Source organism: Coffea eugenioides, chromosome 3 (assembly GCF_003713205.1).
Source record: "Coffea eugenioides isolate CCC68of chromosome 3, Ceug_1.0, whole genome shotgun sequence".
In the NCBI taxonomy this organism is placed as follows: Eukaryota; Viridiplantae; Streptophyta; class Magnoliopsida; order Gentianales; family Rubiaceae; genus Coffea; species Coffea eugenioides.
This window is the reverse complement of record NC_040037.1, coordinates 21,620,972-21,641,655: the sequence shown is the minus strand read 5'-3', so window position 1 is coordinate 21,641,655 and position 20,684 is coordinate 21,620,972. Positions and strand designations below refer to the sequence as shown.

At 35.9% G+C, this 20,684-nt stretch overlaps 1 protein-coding gene across 2 annotated transcripts; it reads left to right on the top strand.

Moving 5' to 3' along the window:
* Positions 1-872: 872 nt before the first annotated feature.
* Positions 873-18,007, top strand: LOC113764444. Of its 2 annotated transcripts, none has more exons than XM_027308351.1 (11): positions 873-1,168; positions 1,963-2,112; positions 3,689-4,190; positions 4,785-4,926; positions 7,471-7,581; positions 10,543-12,097; positions 14,406-14,648; positions 15,511-15,580; positions 16,393-16,571; positions 17,083-17,146; positions 17,665-18,007. In XM_027308351.1, the coding sequence occupies exons 2-11, from the start codon at positions 1,981-1,983 to the stop codon at positions 17,712-17,714; spliced, it is 3,048 nt and encodes a 1,015-aa protein (XP_027164152.1). In that variant the 5' UTR covers positions 873-1,168; positions 1,963-1,980; the 3' UTR covers positions 17,715-18,007. The 2 variants fall into 2 exon arrangements, with proteins under 2 accessions (XP_027164152.1, XP_027164150.1); XM_027308349.1 differs by having other exon boundaries at positions 874-1,168; positions 17,607-18,007.
* Positions 18,008-20,684: the final 2,677 nt, after the last annotated feature.

Genomic DNA, 20,684 nt, shown 5'->3' with positions numbered 1-20,684 from the left:
GGGTTTAGTAGCTTTGAGAGAGAAAAGAGAGAGATGGTGCTGATATGGGAAGCTTCTTGGAGAAGCTTGATAGTTGTAGTTCAAATTTTAGCACAAAAGTCAACTCTCAATAATGCGCATACACGCGTGTTTCGTGCCCGTTTCCTCTCGAGTTTATTTCACTTGTGCACTAAACCTCTAATGCACTTCCTTTAACACTATTATTATTCACTCTTAATAGTCCAGCAATAATTTTCTAAAGTCCCTCAATTAATCGCTCACGTGAAAACGCGAACTTCCGACTTGTGCGCGATAAAGTGAAATTTCTAAGAAATTCTTGTAATGATAGTATAATTAACTAACACTTTGGTAATTAATCATGAAAATAACTATTTTGGAGTAAACCAATAAATAAGTGAATAAATCAATAAAATAAATAAATAAAATAAAATAAAATACGAGTCCTCGCACACACAGTGTATCAAAACACAAGAAAAGTGAAAATGTAGACTCAGTCTTTCATTTTTTGGCACAAGAAAAGCGAAATGTTGGGTATCTGATTTAGGTCCTGTTTTAAAGCACAACTTTTTTAATCTATGTAGACACGTGTTGTTTTAATATCTACATTTGTCCTTTCCAACTAGGCCCACCAAAGGAGTGCTATCAGCTATACCACAATTCTTAGATTTTTTTCGCTGCAAGTGAAATTTGAACCCTCACCTACAGCCCAAGAAGGGACTTAAACCACTTCCTGGTGGCCACTAAGCCATTGGCCCAGTGGTTGGAATGCAAATTACATTTAAATCTCATTTAGTAACGGAAGCTCTCCTTCTTTACCTTGCGCCACGTCAGCAAAGTGCGCGCCTTTTCAAGCAAACCACAGCACAGCACAGCACAGCACAGCACATTGTTATGGTAAGTGAGTCGTAACGCATTCACTCACCCACTTTCTGTCTTCTTCTTCTTTCGATTCTTCTTCTTCTTGTTGTTGTCAGTACCAATTCCCAAATTCCCAAGTTGCTTCTTCCAATCCTCTCTACTTCAGTCCACTGTTCTTTGCTAGCATTTTCGACGGCGCCGTTTTAGCCTCCGGTTCTCTCCTTAGCGCCATAAAAAGCTTTGGCCGCCGTGGAGTTCGCCGTGAGTAGTGATTGTTAGCTGGGTCGAACGGTGTGAAGGAATCTTATCGGTAAAATTCTTTCTCTGCTTTGTTTTAATTTTTAGCTTTTGTTCTCGTTCTTGTGTTTGTGTTTGCGTTTGTTTTTATTTTTTTTTCAAGGAATACCGAAGTTCAAGGCCTATATGAAGTTTTTGATTTGGTAATTTTCTATGTTTTTCAGGAACCCTAAGTTAGCGGTTGAATTTGTGGAAACTTGTTAGTTTCTTTGCATGCATGCTGATAATTCGTTGGTGATGAAGATTTTTTATGAAATGTTTTTAAGGAAATGTTGTTCATGCGGCTTTTAGTTTTTATTTTTATTTTTTTAAGTTTTTGTTTTTTTTTCTGTGCACCAAATGTGTTTTAATATTCAAAAAAAATCTTGATAGCTAAAATAATTAGTTGCATAATCCCAACCATTCGATACCCCTGTTATAGAAACAGGTATTGTTCCAGCCAAATTTATGTGGTAATGGAACTATATTTTGCAAATTACTGAAATTCCAGTTCCGTGGTTGTGGGGACTAATAAATGTTAGGAATATTTTGCAATATACAAGAAATTCAAGTTCCCTGGTTGTGGGGCAAATAGATATTAAGGATTACGCTAGTTGGTTGGGAAATTGTTTTCCATGTTTTGTTAGGGAATATTATTTTGTTTTTTCATATGTATGCAAACCCACACAACTAAATTTAAGCAAGTAACACATTGAAATGATATATTCATCTCACATTGTAATCTTAGAGCAGAAATTGCAATGTTGTGGATATCTTTTAATCTTATAATTCTTGGATTAATTGTTGAGTTTTTGTCATTTTGTTTAGTTAAGGATAGCTTATTCTATGTCGGACGTGGCACCCATCGAGGAGGCAGTAAGCGCATTGTTGGATTGCTTGGTTGATCCACTGTTACCTTCGAAGCTATATGGAAAGGATCCTCCTTCACTTGACAATCAGCAGTCTGTTGCTAGACAGGTGTTCTTTCTCTGTCCCCTAGTTGATTTTTTTTTTTTGTAAGCTTTCTTTTATACTTCTTTTAGAACTAATTCTGCTTTGTTAGTACTTGTACTGATATCATTTTTATTTTAATTGTAGTAGAATCTTATAGATTATGGTATGAACACATTTGTGAAACATTTGGCAGTAATGCATTCTGTGCACCACAGTCTACAGTGGTTTTTGTTTTAGACATTCTCATTTCATAATAAATAACAAGAAAAAGAAAATTACTATGTGCAGACATAGAAACCTCTAAAAATTGTCATTTTGGTTCTCAAATTTCAAAATGTTTCATTGGCCTGAGCATGTGCATTTCATATAATTAGACTGCTTTCCTGGAAAATTGGCAACAAGTCTGTCCATTTTGTTGGTGACTTAAAAAGGAGAATCCACACACCCATACGATGAAGAAGGATACTGAATGAACAGCCAAGTGTGAAAATGGTTTGGAGCTCAATGATAGTGGTTCTAGGCACTTTATGAGAAACATATATGTGGGAGTAGCACTTGTAACTGGATCCAAAGGTCAAGAAGGATGCCCTCTATTAAAAGATTAAAGGCTGCCATGGCCATGCAAGGAAAAGTCACTAGGACTAGAATATAAGGGAGAGAGGGAGGGAGGGAGAGGACGGAGATTCCAACTGCAGAAGTGTTCAAGGAATTACTTACATCTGTAGTTTTCTGTTTAAAAGTTGCCTTTGTATTGTAATGAGAGTGCAGATTACTTAGAATCAAATTGCGCATTGTGCATAAGGTATGATTGGAGTCGTCTATTCTAGAAAAGCTGCTTGTATTAACTAAACCTTGTAATTTAAAATTCTTTTTAACTATTTACAATGATGCAAGTATATTTGTCCTGGGCTATCCAATTATATTGTACTTAAATGACCAAGGATTTGAAGAAAAAAATTAAAACTGGTCTGTAAATCATTGTAGAGATTGGAAGTGATTTCCATGGTTATCAGTATTGCTAACTTCATATTCGTTTATCTATTACTGCTGGAAGCATTTCTCTGAGAAAGAAGGATTTTCTATTTCATTTTTAGGGTGGTGCTTACTTTTCTTCAGAACATTGAAAACCATTCTTGTTCATTTCTAGGCGTCTATCATCAAAAGATGATGTTATGGTAGCATCGGGGAAAGCCAAAAGATAACATGGAAGTTTGTTGCCGAAGTATTTTCACATGAACTTAGCTCATCAATCATGCTTTTTTTTGTCCCTCTAAATAACATCTTAACCATGCAAAAAGACATGGATGCTTCTATTAAGTATACTCAATTCTAATCATATCTTGTAGTAGTGTTTAATTCTCACCAATAGAAAGAATTGCGGTATGCAAAATCAATGGCGTGTCCTTTGCTCTTTTGTGGCAGTATGCATTTACTTACCTTAGCCAAATGTAGGATCTTATGGTTTTTCATTTTTTCCTTCTACTGGGGTTGAGACAAAATTTTGTTTTTGAATTGAAGCATTTGGTACAGAATTTATGAATCTTATGGATTTTGTTGTTTTACTAACTGATGTTTCTTACCCGTTTCTGCTTTGCTACAGATGCATGCTGTTGGGCTACTCTACAACTACTATCATAGGAAGCAAGATCCAGAGTTGTGCTTTTTAGAATTTGTGCCATTTTGCAAGTTGGCTTTAACTTTAAAGCCAACTCTAATGCCTCATATGAAGTTTACACTCCAAACCGATCCTGTTGGGTTGAATGATCTGGAAAACCAACTTTCAGTGACAGAGAAAGCAGTCATGGATGCCTGCAATATCTCATTGTCTTTAGATGCACTGAAAGACATTCCAAGCATAGAAGGATGGCCGATTTCAAAAGTTTCAGTGCTGTTGGTCGACTCAGAAAAGGAGAATTGCGTGCTGCTATTTGGTTCTGTTACTAATGGTGTTTGGTCTGTTATTGAAAAATCTGTCGATGACTTCAACATAGATTTGGAAAATACCTCAGAGGGAAAAAGAATCAGTCAAACAATGACAGGTGAACAACTCACAGAGTCATACTTTGAGCAGCTTGCCTCCATAGCTGTCAAGGAAGCTACAGGTATGCCATTGTTCCAGAATATGGACTATTGAGCATCCATGCGTGTAATTTTTTTTTTTCGGTAATTAAATGGACAAAATTATTTATGGAGCTTCTCTCTTCAGTAAATAGACATGTTTTCTTCTTCCTGTTCCATTTTTGTCTAACATCTTAAAATACCTTATTAAAATTGGAAATTGCAATGCATTCTTCGCTGGAACTTAAGAGTTATGGAGGCTAATGAATCTCTGGTGTTTCTTTGATAGTTTTACAACTCTCCTGTCTTCTAATTAATTTAAGAGCAGGCTCGATGGACTATAGAGCTACTCTAAGACTTGAATTCTTAATTTCTCCTTGAGCTGTTGCATGTGTAGTTCTTTTCTTCGTAGTGATATTGAAGTCAAACTTATTGTAACTGTTTATCTGGTCAGTGCCTGAATTGTATTTAGATTGTTATCTGTTATGTTATTTCCTACTCATATGAATTAGGTCTCAAAAATCTTACCAATTTGCTTGAGTGTCTTTTTCCATCCTCCTCCCCCTGTCCGCTCCAAGTAAAGTTTCTTTTTTCAAACAGTACTTATGGTGCTTGAATGTTTTGGTAACTGTAAATAGGCATTAATCACTCTGATCTCATGGTTTTGGAGAGGCATGTGGTGTATTCTTTAAGTAAAGAAAAGACAGCTGCTTATTTCTACATTATGCAATGCACAAGTGGTGGAGACATTCAAATTCCTATTAAAGATACTATTGAGAGGTTAGTTCTATTCATTATTTCCTGATGATAGTTGTTTCTGGAAGTTGAAGTTCATATTATGAGGTTTTATTGAAGTGCTATTATTTTGTTTGTTACAAATTTGAATGAGTAAATTTCACTCATTAAGGACCTTGATTCTGAGCTCTATTTCCAGCTCAGAATCTAATTGTTACTCTGATTCAACTTAGGTATTATGTTAAGAGCATTTGGTGTCAGTTCATGAAGAGCATTTGATGTCAGTTCATATTATTAAGCTAATAACAGGCTCTTATCTTGACATATAGCTTTGGAGCAGCCTCTCAGCTTTATTTAGTTTTCAGATTTGTTTAGAACTAAAAGTTGATACTAGAAGCCATCTTTGCTCTTCTGTCATTTATTTTTAACTCCTCTAATTGTTACTCTGATTCAACTGTTCATTTCTCTATATTTTGGAATCCTATATGACTTTTGCTGTAACCTTAATTTTATACTTAATTGTATCTTTTTTAAGGCAGAGGAATACACATTCTCAGTCAAAGCTACACTAATGTAATTCAGAAATGATGTTGATTAGTCTTTGAAGCAGAAGAGATTTGCAAATATTGTTTATGCTTGTTGCATTCTGCCTTGATTTTGAATGTGTGTGTGTTTTTTTTTTAAAACAAACTTACATCTAAGTTCTCCCTTGTTTTTTCAAACCAATAGAGACGCTTCATTTCCAGAATCAAACCGATGTTTTTTTAGGTTCTTTGGATTAAGTGTATCTTTTTGAAGAGCAAAGGACTTTTTACTGATATAGATATAGAAAATGATACCCAATGGAATGCATCTGAACTGCCAGAATAAATGCATATGTAATGCAAAGGGTATATTAATGCATTCCCTCTAGATTTATACTAGGTTACAATAAATGTTCTAATGGAGCACAACTCAGTATCTGCTAAAATGCAAAGTACCTCTTTGGTCGTTCAAGCACTTTTGAACTAGGGAAGATGTTGGACAATTTTACTCTTAGAGAATTGGTTTCTAAATTGGATGCCCAGTTTCTTTCATATGATATCTGAGCTAGGCATTAGACATAGTTAATAATTCAGTTTTTTCCTTTAGGTTTTTTCGAGGCAGTATCGATCCATAAATCCAGCTGATTCCTCTAGAGGGTTCTGGCACTAAGTTCACCCACGTGTACATGAAGGAGGTTTATATCAGTTTCATCGGTTCTCACTAAGTCTCTTTCAATTTCATGGGATTCTGCCAATCCCTTTTTTAGTTTCATGGCTTCTGTCAATCTCAAGGGGGTGTCAAATCAGTTCTCATATGTAAGCTTAATTGACCTAAAAGGATGATATAATAATAATCCATGGTTTGCGAGGGGGTATAAAATCAGTTCGCAGATGTAAAGTAAAATGACCTAAGGATGACCTAAAAACTCTCCAATTTTTGAAGTGCCTGCAAGCCCAAAATTGCCTGCAAAGTCACTCATAAAAAAGTTAAAATGTTCTGGATTGTTAGAGGAGACAGGTGCCACCAGTTGTGTTGGTACACAATTTTTAAAGTTCCCATTCAGTCATTTCTTTAACCCTCAAACTACTCTCTAACGTCTTCTTCTGATCGTTCATTTTCATTTCCTGTCCTTATCAATAAAATGATAGACTCTGTACCTGCTACTGTGGCTGCAAAGCATTGTTTCGTTGCTACTGGACTCTGGCTGCTGGCAGTGAGGAAAGAAATAAAGAAAGATTATAGGTTAGAGAAGCAAGAGTTGAAGAGAAGAGCCAGCAGTGGTGACTGCTTTGTTGGCAAATAGGGGAACTTGCTGTTGCAGGAACTATTGTGCTACTTTGCAGCTCAGCAAGTAAAGCACTAAAAGATCAAGGGAAAGCAAGAAGAATAGGAAATTTTGACATTTTAAGTAGGTGTCTATCCAGTTGATTGAGAAGTGGTGAGAAGAAACTAGTACTTGGTTGGGATAAAAGAAACAGATGGAAGGACTCATTGAAGCTGGAAGCTGGACTGTGTAAACACTGACTGCCCACAGAATTAGACAACAGAGTGTTGCTGCTTAATTTCATCTAGGAAAATGTGAAAGTTATGGATACCTAATTAGTCACATGGGATTTGCGTTGAGTACTAATTTGGCCATATGGAACACTCTTAGGAAGACGATCAGATACTTTTGTCCTCTCCTTGTAGATTCTTCAGAATTTGCCCAGTTGGTGTAGGAGTAAGGAGACAACCAGATATTTTACTGGACCAAATTAGCTCATCTGTAAAACACCTTTGATTATATGTCTATGATTACAACATTTTATAAATCTTTTTGGATTTATTATTTCCACAGTAGATTGCTCAGAAATTGCAAGGTAGGCCATAGAAGTTAAATGAGCTTTTCAAGTTATCTTGTATCAGATCTTTGAGTGAATTTTCAATCATTTGTTGTCTTTAAAAACTCAGGAGCTGCTTGAAAATTAAAGGATGCCACTTAAGATTTGAAAACGCTTTAAATTATCATTTTTCTTCCCAGGTAACAATGATGGTACCATAAACGTGCTTCTGCATTTGAATTAGTTTGCAGGGCCCCCTGTTTGAATGGATGTCTCATAGCTGGATGACTACCACAGTGGTTGAGCATTATAACGTGCTTCCTTATGCCATGATTCTGTCAAGCTGGTATTCAAGGTACAAGTGGCATCATTCATCTAGCGATTTCTTTTCTTAGTAGTTTTCTTTCATAAACACTTGGTTCCTTTCTTTTCTCCATTCTGCTGGATCTTCCAGATCATTACTAATTCAGAGATAGAAGGTCTTTACTTCATTTTTCTCTGTAATCAGTTACTTTTTTTTCAGTCTATTGGATTTTATAAGGTAAAAGTTTCAATTTCATGCTCAGTTTCTTTATTGTCGGAAGTGGATCGGTTACGAAGAGTAACTGACATAATGGATAATAGGTATAAATTGCACATATCTTTCTTATGCAAAGCAGGCATGAAGAGGAGAAGTGTCTTGATTTCAACCAGGATGCTCATGACCAGAAGTGAACTTGAATTGCAGAGAATTTTCTGAGCGGCCAATCCTCTTTTGCTCTGATGAGAGCATGTCACATTTTTCTGAGGACATTTGATCAGCTTGCTTGCTTTCAACTTTAAGACAATATTATTAATATCCTGAGAAAAAATAACTTATCATTAGTGAGATGTATGGATGCACAAATATAAGACCCATTATGCTATAGATGATTACATTATTTAAATTGGATATGTAATTTTCTTCATGACGTCTTGATAAAATCTTCCTCTTCTACTGCTTCAAAATGTTTTTTCTATTTTCATTTTTTCCTTTTGCTGGTTGAACGCAGAAGTTGTCTTACATTTTATTTCATATTCAAGGTTTCTTATGGAGCAGTTCATTACCTATTTAAAATAAACACCTTGAATATTTTCATCTTCATCATAGTCGATTGGCCTACAGCCAGTAGATTCATAGGTTGCACCTTATGAGGGCAAGGTCTAAATCTCTCTAGACTGGCAGCAGCTGGTTCATCTGAGTGAGAATTCTCAAGCCTTTCTCTTTAGCCAACCAGCTTTCCCCATATGTTTTCCCTGTCCTGCAATCAGCAGTATCTAGCTCCTACTTTACGTCATCACTAACTTTCAAAATTTAATTTTCAAATGCTCTTTCAGGATATTCCATGTAATTACCTCTCTCCACTTGCCCTACTTCATGGACTAATGGTCATATTTGTCCTGTTGTCCAGTGGTCCATAGTTACGTGCCATAAAAATTGGAAATTCATTTAGTATGGTATTGAAATGTGATCTACACTTTTAATGGCCAATTAGGATTTCGCAACACTGTTATCTTTTTGCTTTAATATTGGTGACTGTACCTGTTCTGTGGCCTCCGGTAACCATTTGGAGTTTAATACAGGGAGCTAAGTTACCTATTTACATCGGACTTCATTTTGGTCAAATGAGTTTGAGCTTTTCTCAAATATAAGAGGAGTCCACTGAGGATTCAATACTGCGTTCGACTTGCTTACATTTATACACACAGGAATTCCCGTACCCGCCCCCACCTTCCAGACCTACATAGCAATGGCCTCAAACCTAATAAATTTGCCTATCATTAACTTCCTAATCTACCCAAAGAGAACATGGAGCAGATCTCCAAACCCTTACCTCAAAGGTGATGCATTCATCATTGTCACTTAAATCCTGGTGGTTCAATTGGTCTTTTCCTCATTGCCATGTTGTAGAGGATATGGTCTGTTTTTTCCCCTCCTTTGATTTACTGTTTGCATGTGATGGTCTTCCTATGATCAGCAAAAGGGAGGGATTTTGGCTTGTGAATGCATGTCTTGTGGTCAGGGTTGGAAAGGTTATGTCTTTGTTACGTGAAAGGAAACTCTTGCAAGTTGTAATCCGTTATTCCACTTGGGCTTTGTGTCCAATTGGTCAGGCACCCTTTGGGGCGGTGGGGAATGGAGGTCGTTTGGTGGACTAAGAAGGATGACTTTGTAGAATCATCCAAGAAATTAAATGTTTGACTGAAATTAGAGCTTTTAACTTGTATAGTTTTAACTAAGTTGTTAGGGAATTGTCAGTGCTTATTTTTATTACCGTCTCATTAGTGTCTCATCAGTGAACTTCTGTTTCTTGCCACTTCTTAGCATATTTATTTAGCTTGCTACTACTGGTATCACAGCTTCTAATATATTTTCTTACTGCTCTAGAAATGAGCATAGATTCTTAACGACTACCTGTTGCATTTGTACTATGACGTTGAAGTTAAATGATATCTGTTTATAAAGGTTTCATGCTCAAACCTATATTCTGTAGTTTACAATTGTATAATGTAACAAAACACATGTACATTGGACATTCTTTTCAGTTCTGGATAATGAAAGACTTTGAGGAATCTAGTGTAAGGACCTTTATAAGAAAAAGTTATATGAGCTGCATAAAGTAGTTTTTGTCAGACTCCATTTGACTCTAAGGAAGCATGCATATAATGACAACCTTTTTCAAACTTCGTTTCTTTGTTTTTAATGGAAAGAAATCAATTTTTCCGTTGTATACCTGATTCTATCCCAATTTAGTCGTTTTGCAGGAGTCATGAATTCTATGAATGCTTCAGAGGATTTGGCTACTTTTGCAGTTTTTGTGCATTTGTGCCCTTGAAAATCTTGGTGCAATGTGTTTGTGGGGTCAAACATTTATTACTTGGCTGCTGAATTTAGGCTCACAGGAAGATGTGTGTATCTACATGATCTTGTTTGACTGAGTTCTGCATGACACATCGCAGAATATTATTTATGGGCCTCAACTGTGAATTATTTTCATTGGACAAAATGATAGTTAAGTTTCTAAGTTGAGGGAGTAGTTGCATGGAAATTCCATTGGAATGATTGAACTATCTGCCTCAGTGTTTGGGATTTGCTTAAACTATGGATTCTTTCCATTTTCGTTTGTTTTCATGACATTTTCTTTTTCTGGCCATAAGATTTGATAAACTGTGGAGTTGCACTAAATGTAAAAGCTTATGCTGTTAAAAAGAGTAGAGTGCTTTATTTATTTAAACAGTCTACAGACATTAAAGCTTTTCTGCACTGTCTTACTTTCTGAATCACCAATTATTTCAGGGAATTTCCCTCAATTAGCTTGCAGAGATCCAATGTGAGCAGCATTCTGAAAATTGAGGAGAATTTTGGTGAAAAATTTTCTGAAAGAGAGCAAGTTACCTCAAATGGATTGCAGAATATTAGTGTGGAACAGGGAAATATAGAGATCAATAGCTATCTAATGCTGGAAAATCCCTGTTATGCAGAAGTTAACAATGAGGGGCAGTGCAATGATGGGAACTGCAACAGTGCAAAGTACCTTGTTAATGAGAAAGCTGTTACTGAGAAATCTAAGACGATGGATGAAGATGCTCAAGAAACAGAACAATCTGATAAATCCTGGGACATCACTCACCCAACTCTAAAACAGTTGGAGAACCTTGTTAATGAGAAAGCTGTTACTGAGAAATCTAAGATGATGGATGAAGATGCTGAAGAAACAGAACAATCTGATAAATCCTGGGACATCACTCACCCAACTCTAAAACAGTTGGAGAACCTTGTTAATGAGAAAGCTGTTACTGAGAAATCTAAGATGATGGATGAAGATGCTCAAGAAACAGAACAATCTGATAAATCCTGGGAGATCACTCACCCAACTCTAAAACAGTTGGAGAACCTTGTTAATGAGAAAGCTGTTACTGAGAAATCTAAGACGATGGATGAAGATGCTCAAGAAACAGAACAATCTGATAAATCCTGGGACATCACTCACCCAACTCTAAAACAGTTGGAGAACTGCATTGATGCAAATTGTAGTGGTAAAGACACAATTAGTGCAGAGAACTCCAAGAGGGCAGATAAAGAAGTTCAAGAAGCAGAAAAACTGGACGGAAACTGCAAAAATGCACAATTTAGAGGTAATGCGACAGTTGCTACTGACAAATTTAAGATGGAGACTGAAGAAGCTCAGGAACTAGAACAATCAGATAAATTCTTGGACATTAATCACACAACTGTGAAAGAGTTGGAGAATTGTAGTGGTGAAGACACAACTGGTACTGACAACTCCAAGAGGGCAGAGACAGAAGATAAAGAAACAGGAAGCCTTGATGCATTATCGGACATCAGTCACTCAACTGTGAAAAAGTCAGAAAATTGTGTTTATATAGATTGTATAAGTGAAGAGAACAGTGGTAGTGACAATGCTAAGAGGGTGGAGAATAAAGTTGAAGGCACTAAAAACTCTGATACAGGTAAACTCACTCACTCAACTGTCGAAGGGTTGAGAGACTCTATCAGTGGAAATTCTAGTGGCAAACATACAATTGATGCATACAATAGTAAGGAGATAAAGAAAGTAATCAAAGACACAGAAAAGCTTGATAAATCTTTGGATACCATGAACAATGAGGATTCTGAAGATTCAAAACAGGGTCCTACTAATGAACTCCAGATAAGCTGCTTCCTTCCCAGAAAAAGGCAGCAGACGGATGATGGTGGAGTTATAATGAGATTTACCAAAAACGGGGACAAGAATAAGAGTGCAGATTCACCTATGCGAGTTTACCATCACCAGAAAAGGAAGATTCCTGTAAAGAGTGGTGCATGTGCTTCTGTAGGTGGAGCTGTCAATGTAAGTGACTTTAATATTCTGACTTACAATAAAGGTAAAAAACTTTGCAAGTAATATGTTTCTTGTTAGTTAAGCTATATAGGTTCATATGCACCCTCATTTGTTGATATTCGAATTAAAGTGCCCAGTGGAAGTCTGAGTTCGATGATACTAAGAAGTAGGAAAGTCTTCGCTTAAATCAAATAAACTTCAATTAATTGTGTGTGTCCTGTTAAAGATTGTATTTAAGTAGCTTGTAGCCTTGTACCAATTATTTGCAAGCTCTAGTTATTAACATTTAATAATCTTTGAGGAGATTTTGTGATATTTGATTTTTGCTCTGGTGTTGTAGCAGTTTAGATGCTCCTATTACTTCAAAGGCAGCAGTATGAGTTCTGGGATTGTTTTAGTCTGAGATTAGAGGTTCTGGAAAATCATTGTTGTCTCTTTACAATTAGCTTACCAACCTAATATAGCAATTTGAATTTGCATCTTGCATCGGGGTTTTACTTGCTGACAAGCTTTATGAAGTAAAGCATGGACATTTCCATTAAGCTGAGAAGTGCGCAACTACTCCTGGAGTGAATAGATGCAGATTTATATGCCGATTGGATACTTTTAATGGCGGCATTTGTAATACAGTTTAGCACCTTAGTAATTACCTTATCATGGTTTTTCTTTACCTAGATTAAATTTAGAAAAGAAGATTGATTACAAGGATGCTAGAGGAACTTCTTATGCTTAACAATTGCCCGTGGCAGGGTCGGTTCTTTTGTGGGCTAGGGTAATTGGTTTTGGTGTCTGAGAATATGTTTATCTGTGTGAAAGTTTAGCTACACAATCACCTATATACACATGCACATAAAGCAGTGTGAAGAGATGCTTGTTCAACATGATAAGTGAACTTGATTATTGGAAATTTATCAATTGCATGTGCAAACTGGGGAGATATACCTAGTAGTTGCAACAAGAACCAGAAGTGTGATTGTGAAACCATGAGGCTGCGCCATGACATCTCGACCTTCTCTTGTTCATACACTATTATTGCTGCATGTACAAAATTAACTTTGTGCCAAAAGAAGTACGGTATACAACTGCAAGTATCTTGCCCATTCAGAAGATGCATTGCTTAAACAAACGTGCCTTAGAGATTTGTAGTCCGTGCAGACTATTATTTTGAAAGATGACCTCAGTTGTTAGTGAGTAGGGACCGCATCATAAACAGGGAAGATTAACTGTGTTGTGAAAGCAGCATGGTGAACTTTATTTGCAGTGGTACTGAATGATAAACAGTAGGTTTTCTTCTTTTTGTTTTTTTTCTGGTTATATGCTTTGGGAGGAGGAACAGTCATCATCTAGTAGACTACCCAGGTACCATTTTCATCACTAAATACATGTGTAATATAGGACAATTCCCATATGGTACAAGCCCCACCTTCTTTATATTCCTCTGGTATCCTATTCTTTACAATCCTTCGTCAATGCTTTTTTTGGTCATGGATGCTATGACATGAGTGTCCATCTTTTTGGTCCACCATTGAGTTTGGCTGAAGTATTTTTCGTCTTCTTTTGTCTCCTTGAAAATTTGAAAATAGAAGATCCAACTCTAGGATGTATTTTTAGCCTTTGCAAGAGTGATTCCAACCACTTCAGGATGTAAATCGAATTGTTTAGCTCCTCAAGGTTAAAGGTTTTATACAAAAGAAAATAACCCTTTTCTTTTTTTCTTCTTGTCTTTCAGATTACGTGATAGATTGTTTTATTGTTTCACTTTCTGAATTATTAGCTGAGGCTTCTTGATCTTGACTTCTCCCGTAGTCTAGAGAAAATTATGTTGAAAATAGAAAGCATATTTAGGACCAGCCTTTTTCTTTCAACTGCACAAGTATATAATGTCAAATTTCTCTGAACATGTACACTGTGAATTTATTCTCTATAACCTGAAGGTAACTCTTTCCATTGAGCTTCTACCGACTATTTATAATTGCTGATTGCGGATATCAAAAGCTCAAAGTATTTCCTTTTAGAGATGAGGTTAATCATTCAGTGCTCATATTTCCAGCTTTTGTGTGATGATGAAGATGCACTGCTGGAAATGCTATTTTAAGTTGTTACAAAAAATATGTAGGACACAAAAGTAATCGTTTGGTGTGGTTTTCTTTATTAGTCAATCAACTTACTTTTCTTCTAGTGGTTCTAAAGCATCATTTTCAGTGGACCAATGTTTAACTGCCTCATTGCAGCTTTTGATACTGCTTGCCTAACTAGTGTCCTTTTTCTATGAGAATTTGTTAGTGATCTACTTTTTGTGACACTTAATTGTCTGCAGGTGGAGTCAGCTGGTAGCCCAAAATCAAATAGATTTAATAGTAGAGAAGGAAAGGATTCTGGAATTGGCATCAATTGGACTCTCCCATACAATCTAAATTGGACTCAAGGGGAAGATTATGCACCAGTTTGTCTTGAGCCAAATGCCAGAAGTGTTGAAACTCAGCAGGCTACACTTGTAACAAAAGACGTAGCACTGGCACAGACTGCTTTGGGACATTTATTCAGTAAAAGAGCAAAAATGGTAAGGTTTTGGTAGTCTAGCCTGTACCTTGTGCTTGTCTCTGATAGATAAAGATTTTCATGCCAAAGATTCTTTTAAGCAACTTTATTTCGAAAAGATAGTGATGGACTTCATTGCTAACATCACTTGGATAGACTTGGCTAGGGTAAAAGTACAGTTGCTTTAGTTGAAGAGGATATGTTATTTCCTAGAAGAGGGTTATTTCCAAAAGATAGTGACGGACTTCATTGTCTGACCAGCAGCATAAGGAAGTCAATCATTCTCATCTTTTCTTTCTCCAATTTTTATTTGTGTGAATGCTATTGTGAGAAGTGTGACGGGGTGGATGATGTTGACTATTGATAGCTCCTTGAATGAACCCTGATCTTATCTTTTTAAGGAAATGCCAGAAAGTTGAAGTAGATTGAAGGGAAAAGTACATCAAAATATTTTAAGTTCCATCAAGAAGCAAGAGATCAGTAAATATTTCTGTTTGCTGATACGATTGGTAGCTAAAAGCGATGGAAGTATTTCTAACAAGTTGGGCTTTGTATGATTTATATGCATCAGAGTTAGCTATAACATGTGTATTGCAGAAAATAGTGCTAAAACTTGTGAGACGGAAAGATTGTCCTGGATACTAAAAACCTCTCTCTCTAATATTATCTGGTACATTTTTTGGAAAGTCAATCTTCTGAATGCTGCAAATATTTGGTTTGTCTTAGTATTCCAAGCTTGATTTCCTTGCTGTGAATATTCCAACTATGAACCAATTACATAGTGACTTCATCTTCTTAAATGTTCCATTTGGACATTTTATTCAGTCCTAGCCATTCCTAAACTGGTATAGAACATTCATTGACTTATCTTTTCGTCTTGGCAGTGTCATCAAGCTCGCCTCATGCATGATGAGATTGCAGCTTGTGATCAAAACATCCAGAAGATCATAGAGGGTATAGTGCTTATCTTGACTTGTTTTGTTTCTTTATCCCTGCACATGCCTGATACCTTGTGCAAGAATTGAATGGAATAGAAAATATATCTTCCATTCAGTAAATGAAGGTCCTCAGTTGGTATCATACTTAATACATTTAAGCTCTTCTTCCGCTTCACCTTTCCCAAGCTAGGTTCTTGATTCTTCAGCATACCAACTCTACCATAGTTAAATTTTCCTCTCCGTTCTCATAAGAAAAGAATTGAACATGTCACATTCTTCTTTAGAATATGGGCCAGCTTTTCAAGTGAACAAAAGAGGTGAAAAATAAGAATTCAAGCCTCCAAAATGATATAAATTTCCATGGCAATTTGTTGGATTATAAATTCTTGAATTATCAAGGAATATTTTTTATTTCCTTTCTTAGGTGTAGGCTGCATACTAAGACTGAGTTGGCATTAGATTTATGAACAAAGCTACCTAGTTAAGATTTACAACGGTTTATGCTAACCTTGTGATATAGTTAGAAGATTCTTGAGCTGTTAATCTTTGTTTATGCAATGGATGAAGGGTTAGATGCCCAAAGTTAGTTTCACTCGATTCATGGATAATTCAATAGGTAAGATGGCCTCCTCTCTGCGAGTAAAACTATACATGGAGAATGAGTTTGCTTCTTTTAAAAGGCCCATAAATGCAAGACATGATGGTAACTTTACAAGAAAAAGTTCTTAACAACCTTTTGCTCTTCTGCAGTTTTATCACTTTATTACTAATTTATTTGGTGAAATTGAATAGCTATGTCCTATGTTCACATTTCTTGTTCTGTACTAGGCAATGAGGATGCTTTGGCTCTTATGTTAGATGCCATCATGGATGGTTGTAATGATGCATGCTTCAAAGATAAATATCAGCATGAGAGTTATCAACATGGTGGCCATCGTCGCTTAAATCAACTCAGAACCACAAAGAGGATATCAGATGCCATCTTTAATTTGCGGTCTCCTACTCAGGCAAATGAACATACTAGATTTGTCTGTTTATTTTATGTCTTTCATTCAAGAAGTTCTCTTTTAGCTTTTCACTCCTGTGCTTTTTGGAAACAATGCGAACTAGATACTAGTGAAGGGGTTGTGGAATGATGTGTTTTTCTATGCTTTTCTTATTAGGTAAGACAATTGTTTATTTTGTCAGTAGAATAATTACATAACTTTGGTGTCATATTTTTCTAAGCATGTGTTAGACTGCATGATGCTCCTCCTTGTCAGTCTCAGGCTGTCATCTTGCACCCAGAATACAACCATTAGTGGTTGACATGTTGTTGTTGCTACTTTTCCTCGTGTCCTTTTCATTTTCAATTTTTGGTGGCAAGTGGTGCAGGATTCAAAGAAATTCTCCTGCTGTATTCTTCGTACATGTTTTATGATTGGATTTGTTTTTAAGATAGTGTTAGGCATGTGAACTGTTTGGTTGTTAGTTTTCTTTTTTGGATGGTGTGATAAATGTCTAAATTTCTCCTTGCAGGATTTGAATGGTATATGTGGTGTGAATGGCTGGATGGTCAATTATTCCGTGTCAGCCCCAGATGGTAAAGACATATCTACATTGATCTTGAATTTCTAAATATTAGGGCTGTCTGAATATATACTCTTAGCCTTCTTTACTTTTGATAAGAGCTGCTACCCACTTAATATGGCATAAAACAATTGATAAGAAGAATTTCCCAGGATCAAGCCTTACTACAGTTGTATGTAATTCTCAAGCCATCATTAAACCAATTTTTACCATCTCTGATTCATACTGCCTGCCACTTTGGCCTCAGTAACACAACAACAAAGTTGCCGAGAAGGAAATAATTCAAAGAAAGAACCCAAGACTTCATTTGCTTATCGTATGAATGTATATGTATATTGTGATCTTCTTTTCTACAGTTTCTGAAGGTGAGGTAGCAAGGGCAAGAATGAACAATATTTCTATGCATAGAAATCATTTTGTGTTCGTGTTCCTAAAGGGAGTATATGTTTTATCCCATTTATTCTGTTTTTTAGGTGGATTTTTAGCTAAGGTAACTGTAGAAGGCATGGATTTTGATTCTTCCTGTTTCAGTGAATTGCTTTCTACTCCTGAAGAAGCTACAGATTCAGCTGCTGCACTGATGATTGCGCAGCTACGAGCAATGGCAGGCCACACCTAATAGCCGTTTCATCATAGTGAAATGGTTATCAAGTTTTATATGTATCTATCCTAGATAACTATTTTATATAGGCTTCGGTGCTTCTGGGCTGTCCAAATTTAGAATATCAAATTTCTCTCTGAAATTCTGTCCTGTGCAAAACATTAGACTTTAGGTGTCTTGTTGCTGTGACTAAATAACCTATGGTTGTAGGGTAATCACTAATCATTCTATCATTTTATCAAATCTGACTTAAATGCAGTTGGGCTTTTCCTACTTGCTCTCTGGCTTCCTTTGATTTTTTTTCGTGGATTAGTCTGCGATCATGACTATATAGTATAGATAATGTATGTTTAGGTAATAAAGCAATAATTTAGTTTTATAAGGGTAAAGTTGAAAGTGATAACAATTATTCACCTCAAAACCTCCACCTCAAAAGTATAGATATTGATCAATATTCAACATGTGACAAATATTTTGCCAGCTAAAAGGCTATGAGTGTTACTGTTTGTGGTTTTCGAGGGTGAAGTCGTCTTTTTATTCTTCTAAGAGTACATATTATGCGTTTTTGAGCTTGATTCTCACGTATAATTTTTGTATGTAAAAAAAAAAATTTCATTGTCCTTTGGGGTCTACTACTTGTGATTATTGATTTGATAACTCAAAATAATTGACCTTCTGGAATCTTTTACATTGAGATCTTTCAAAATAATTTGTAGTAGGTACCCCCGACCTTAGGTTCCTTCATGAATATTTTGTATAATTTTTATTTTGGTCATTGGCTGATTTATAGCAGATGATCAACAAGCAACTAAACCGAAGAAGTTGAAGAAATGAAAAGTTGAAAAAAATAAAAATGAAAAATAGGGAATCAGTGCACACACCCTATTGGAAGTAAACATTTCAAAGAAAAAGGGGTGTAAACATAAAAAAAACTGCATTAAGTTGTTCAGATATATAAATGAAGTCTAAGAAGGCCAAAAAACTCAATTCCGTGGACAACCGTCCCCATATATTGGACACAACTTTCATTGGGTGAAAATATTTATTGCGTTTTTGCACGTTTTGTTTGTTTATGTATTTGCTGTGTGAGTGGATAGATTGGAGAGTGTAATTGACATTAGCAATTATAAAAGTCGCAAATCTATACATAATTAGTAGTTTTCATATAATTAATATTCATATAATTAAACTTCTGCAGTAATTGACTTTATTCCATTACAACTTTGTTACGTTCAAACAGAATTTGAAATCTCTAAGTTTAGTTTTTTTATTTTCTTTTTGGATAAGAAAGATATTTTATTACTCAAAATACTGGAAATTGTCTAGCACAAGGGATTCAATAAAGTCAGAGATTTTGGCATAATATGCCAATTCATGTGCAACCTTGTTCGCTTTCCTTAGAACCCAATTTCCATCAATATCATAAGAATTAAACAGAATTATGCACAAATCGTCAATAATTGGTCCCATGTTAGAAAAAAACATCATAATGCATCTCCTTTGAGGACAAAACTTGAAATGAGCAAATTATTTGCAAAGATAAGTTTAGTTATTTATATTGAATTCAAAAGAGAATTAAGTCATAGGGTTAATCTCAGAAACCTCCCTTGAGGTTTTTGACAATTTCACTTAGCTTCCTCCAGATTTAGAAAATTACATCGACCTCCCTTGGAACTAGGGATGGCAACGGGCGGGGTTGGGGCGGGGGACCCCTCCCCCATCCCCCACCCCGCTGCCTACAAACTCCCCCCGCCCCCGCCCCATCCCCCGTCCCCCGCTCCCCCCCGCCCCGCTTCCCCCGCAGGTGCCCCCGCGGGGCTAATAAAAAATTGCTATATAATTTTATTATGGTTAAATTTTAGCAAATAATCAAGTACTAAAATATCAACACATCATCAAATTATTATTCATTGTAATTTTACAATCAAATAAAAATTATTTGAATACAATCCAACATGATGAAATAAATATAACTAAAGTAGTCAAGTTTTCACTTTTGGCACAAATACAATCACTAATTCATTATTGTGCTTGTGCTTTTTTTAAGAAAAAAATGTTATTGTATTAAGTGTAATTAGGGATTTAGTATAAATGTATTAGTAAATTTAGTATAACCAATTAATAATTTGTATTAGTACACATATATAATTATTAGTATAATTAATAATATCAATTATATTATATATACTAATAGACATTATATAATACATATAACTAATAATATCATTATCATAAGTTTGTAACTAATTAAATTATATATTATATACATATATATTTTATATATTTATTTTTTAAAAGCGGGTGGCGGGGCGGGGGATGGGGCGGGGGTACACTCCCCCGCCCCGTTTCTAAGCTGGGGGAAAAAAATTCCCCCCGTCCCCGCCCCAACCCCCTCCCCATTAGCCCCCCGCGGGGCGGGTGATCCCCGCCCGCCCCCATTGCCATCCCTGCAGGTAATTCACACCATATAAAAAACAAACCCTAAAGAAAAGGAAAAAATTGCCGCTACAAACCTACAACACGTCTTTCTGTTTGCTCATGACTCAACCAACAATCCCTATTTCTTTATTTCTTTCTCTCCCTTGTTCTCTTCTATCTCTTATCTCATTCTTCCCAAAATCCCACTACCAATCACCATTGCTTCCCAGCCACCAACTACACCACCATGCAAACTTATCGGAATAGTGTCTATTTCTAATCTTATTTTCTCTTTCCTTTTTATTATACTATTAGCCCCATTAGTTTTTTCAATTCTTGTTATCCTTTGCTCATAATAGAGAACTAAAATTGCCAAAATCACAAATTGAGCAAGCGGATTTCCTTTGTTAAACGAGATGTAGATGAAGAAGATGATAGTGATAAAGGAAAAAATTTGAAGTTGATTGGTGGAAGGATGGATGAGGGTATGCTATTATGTCTATTGTGCACAAAAATATTAACATCTCCATGT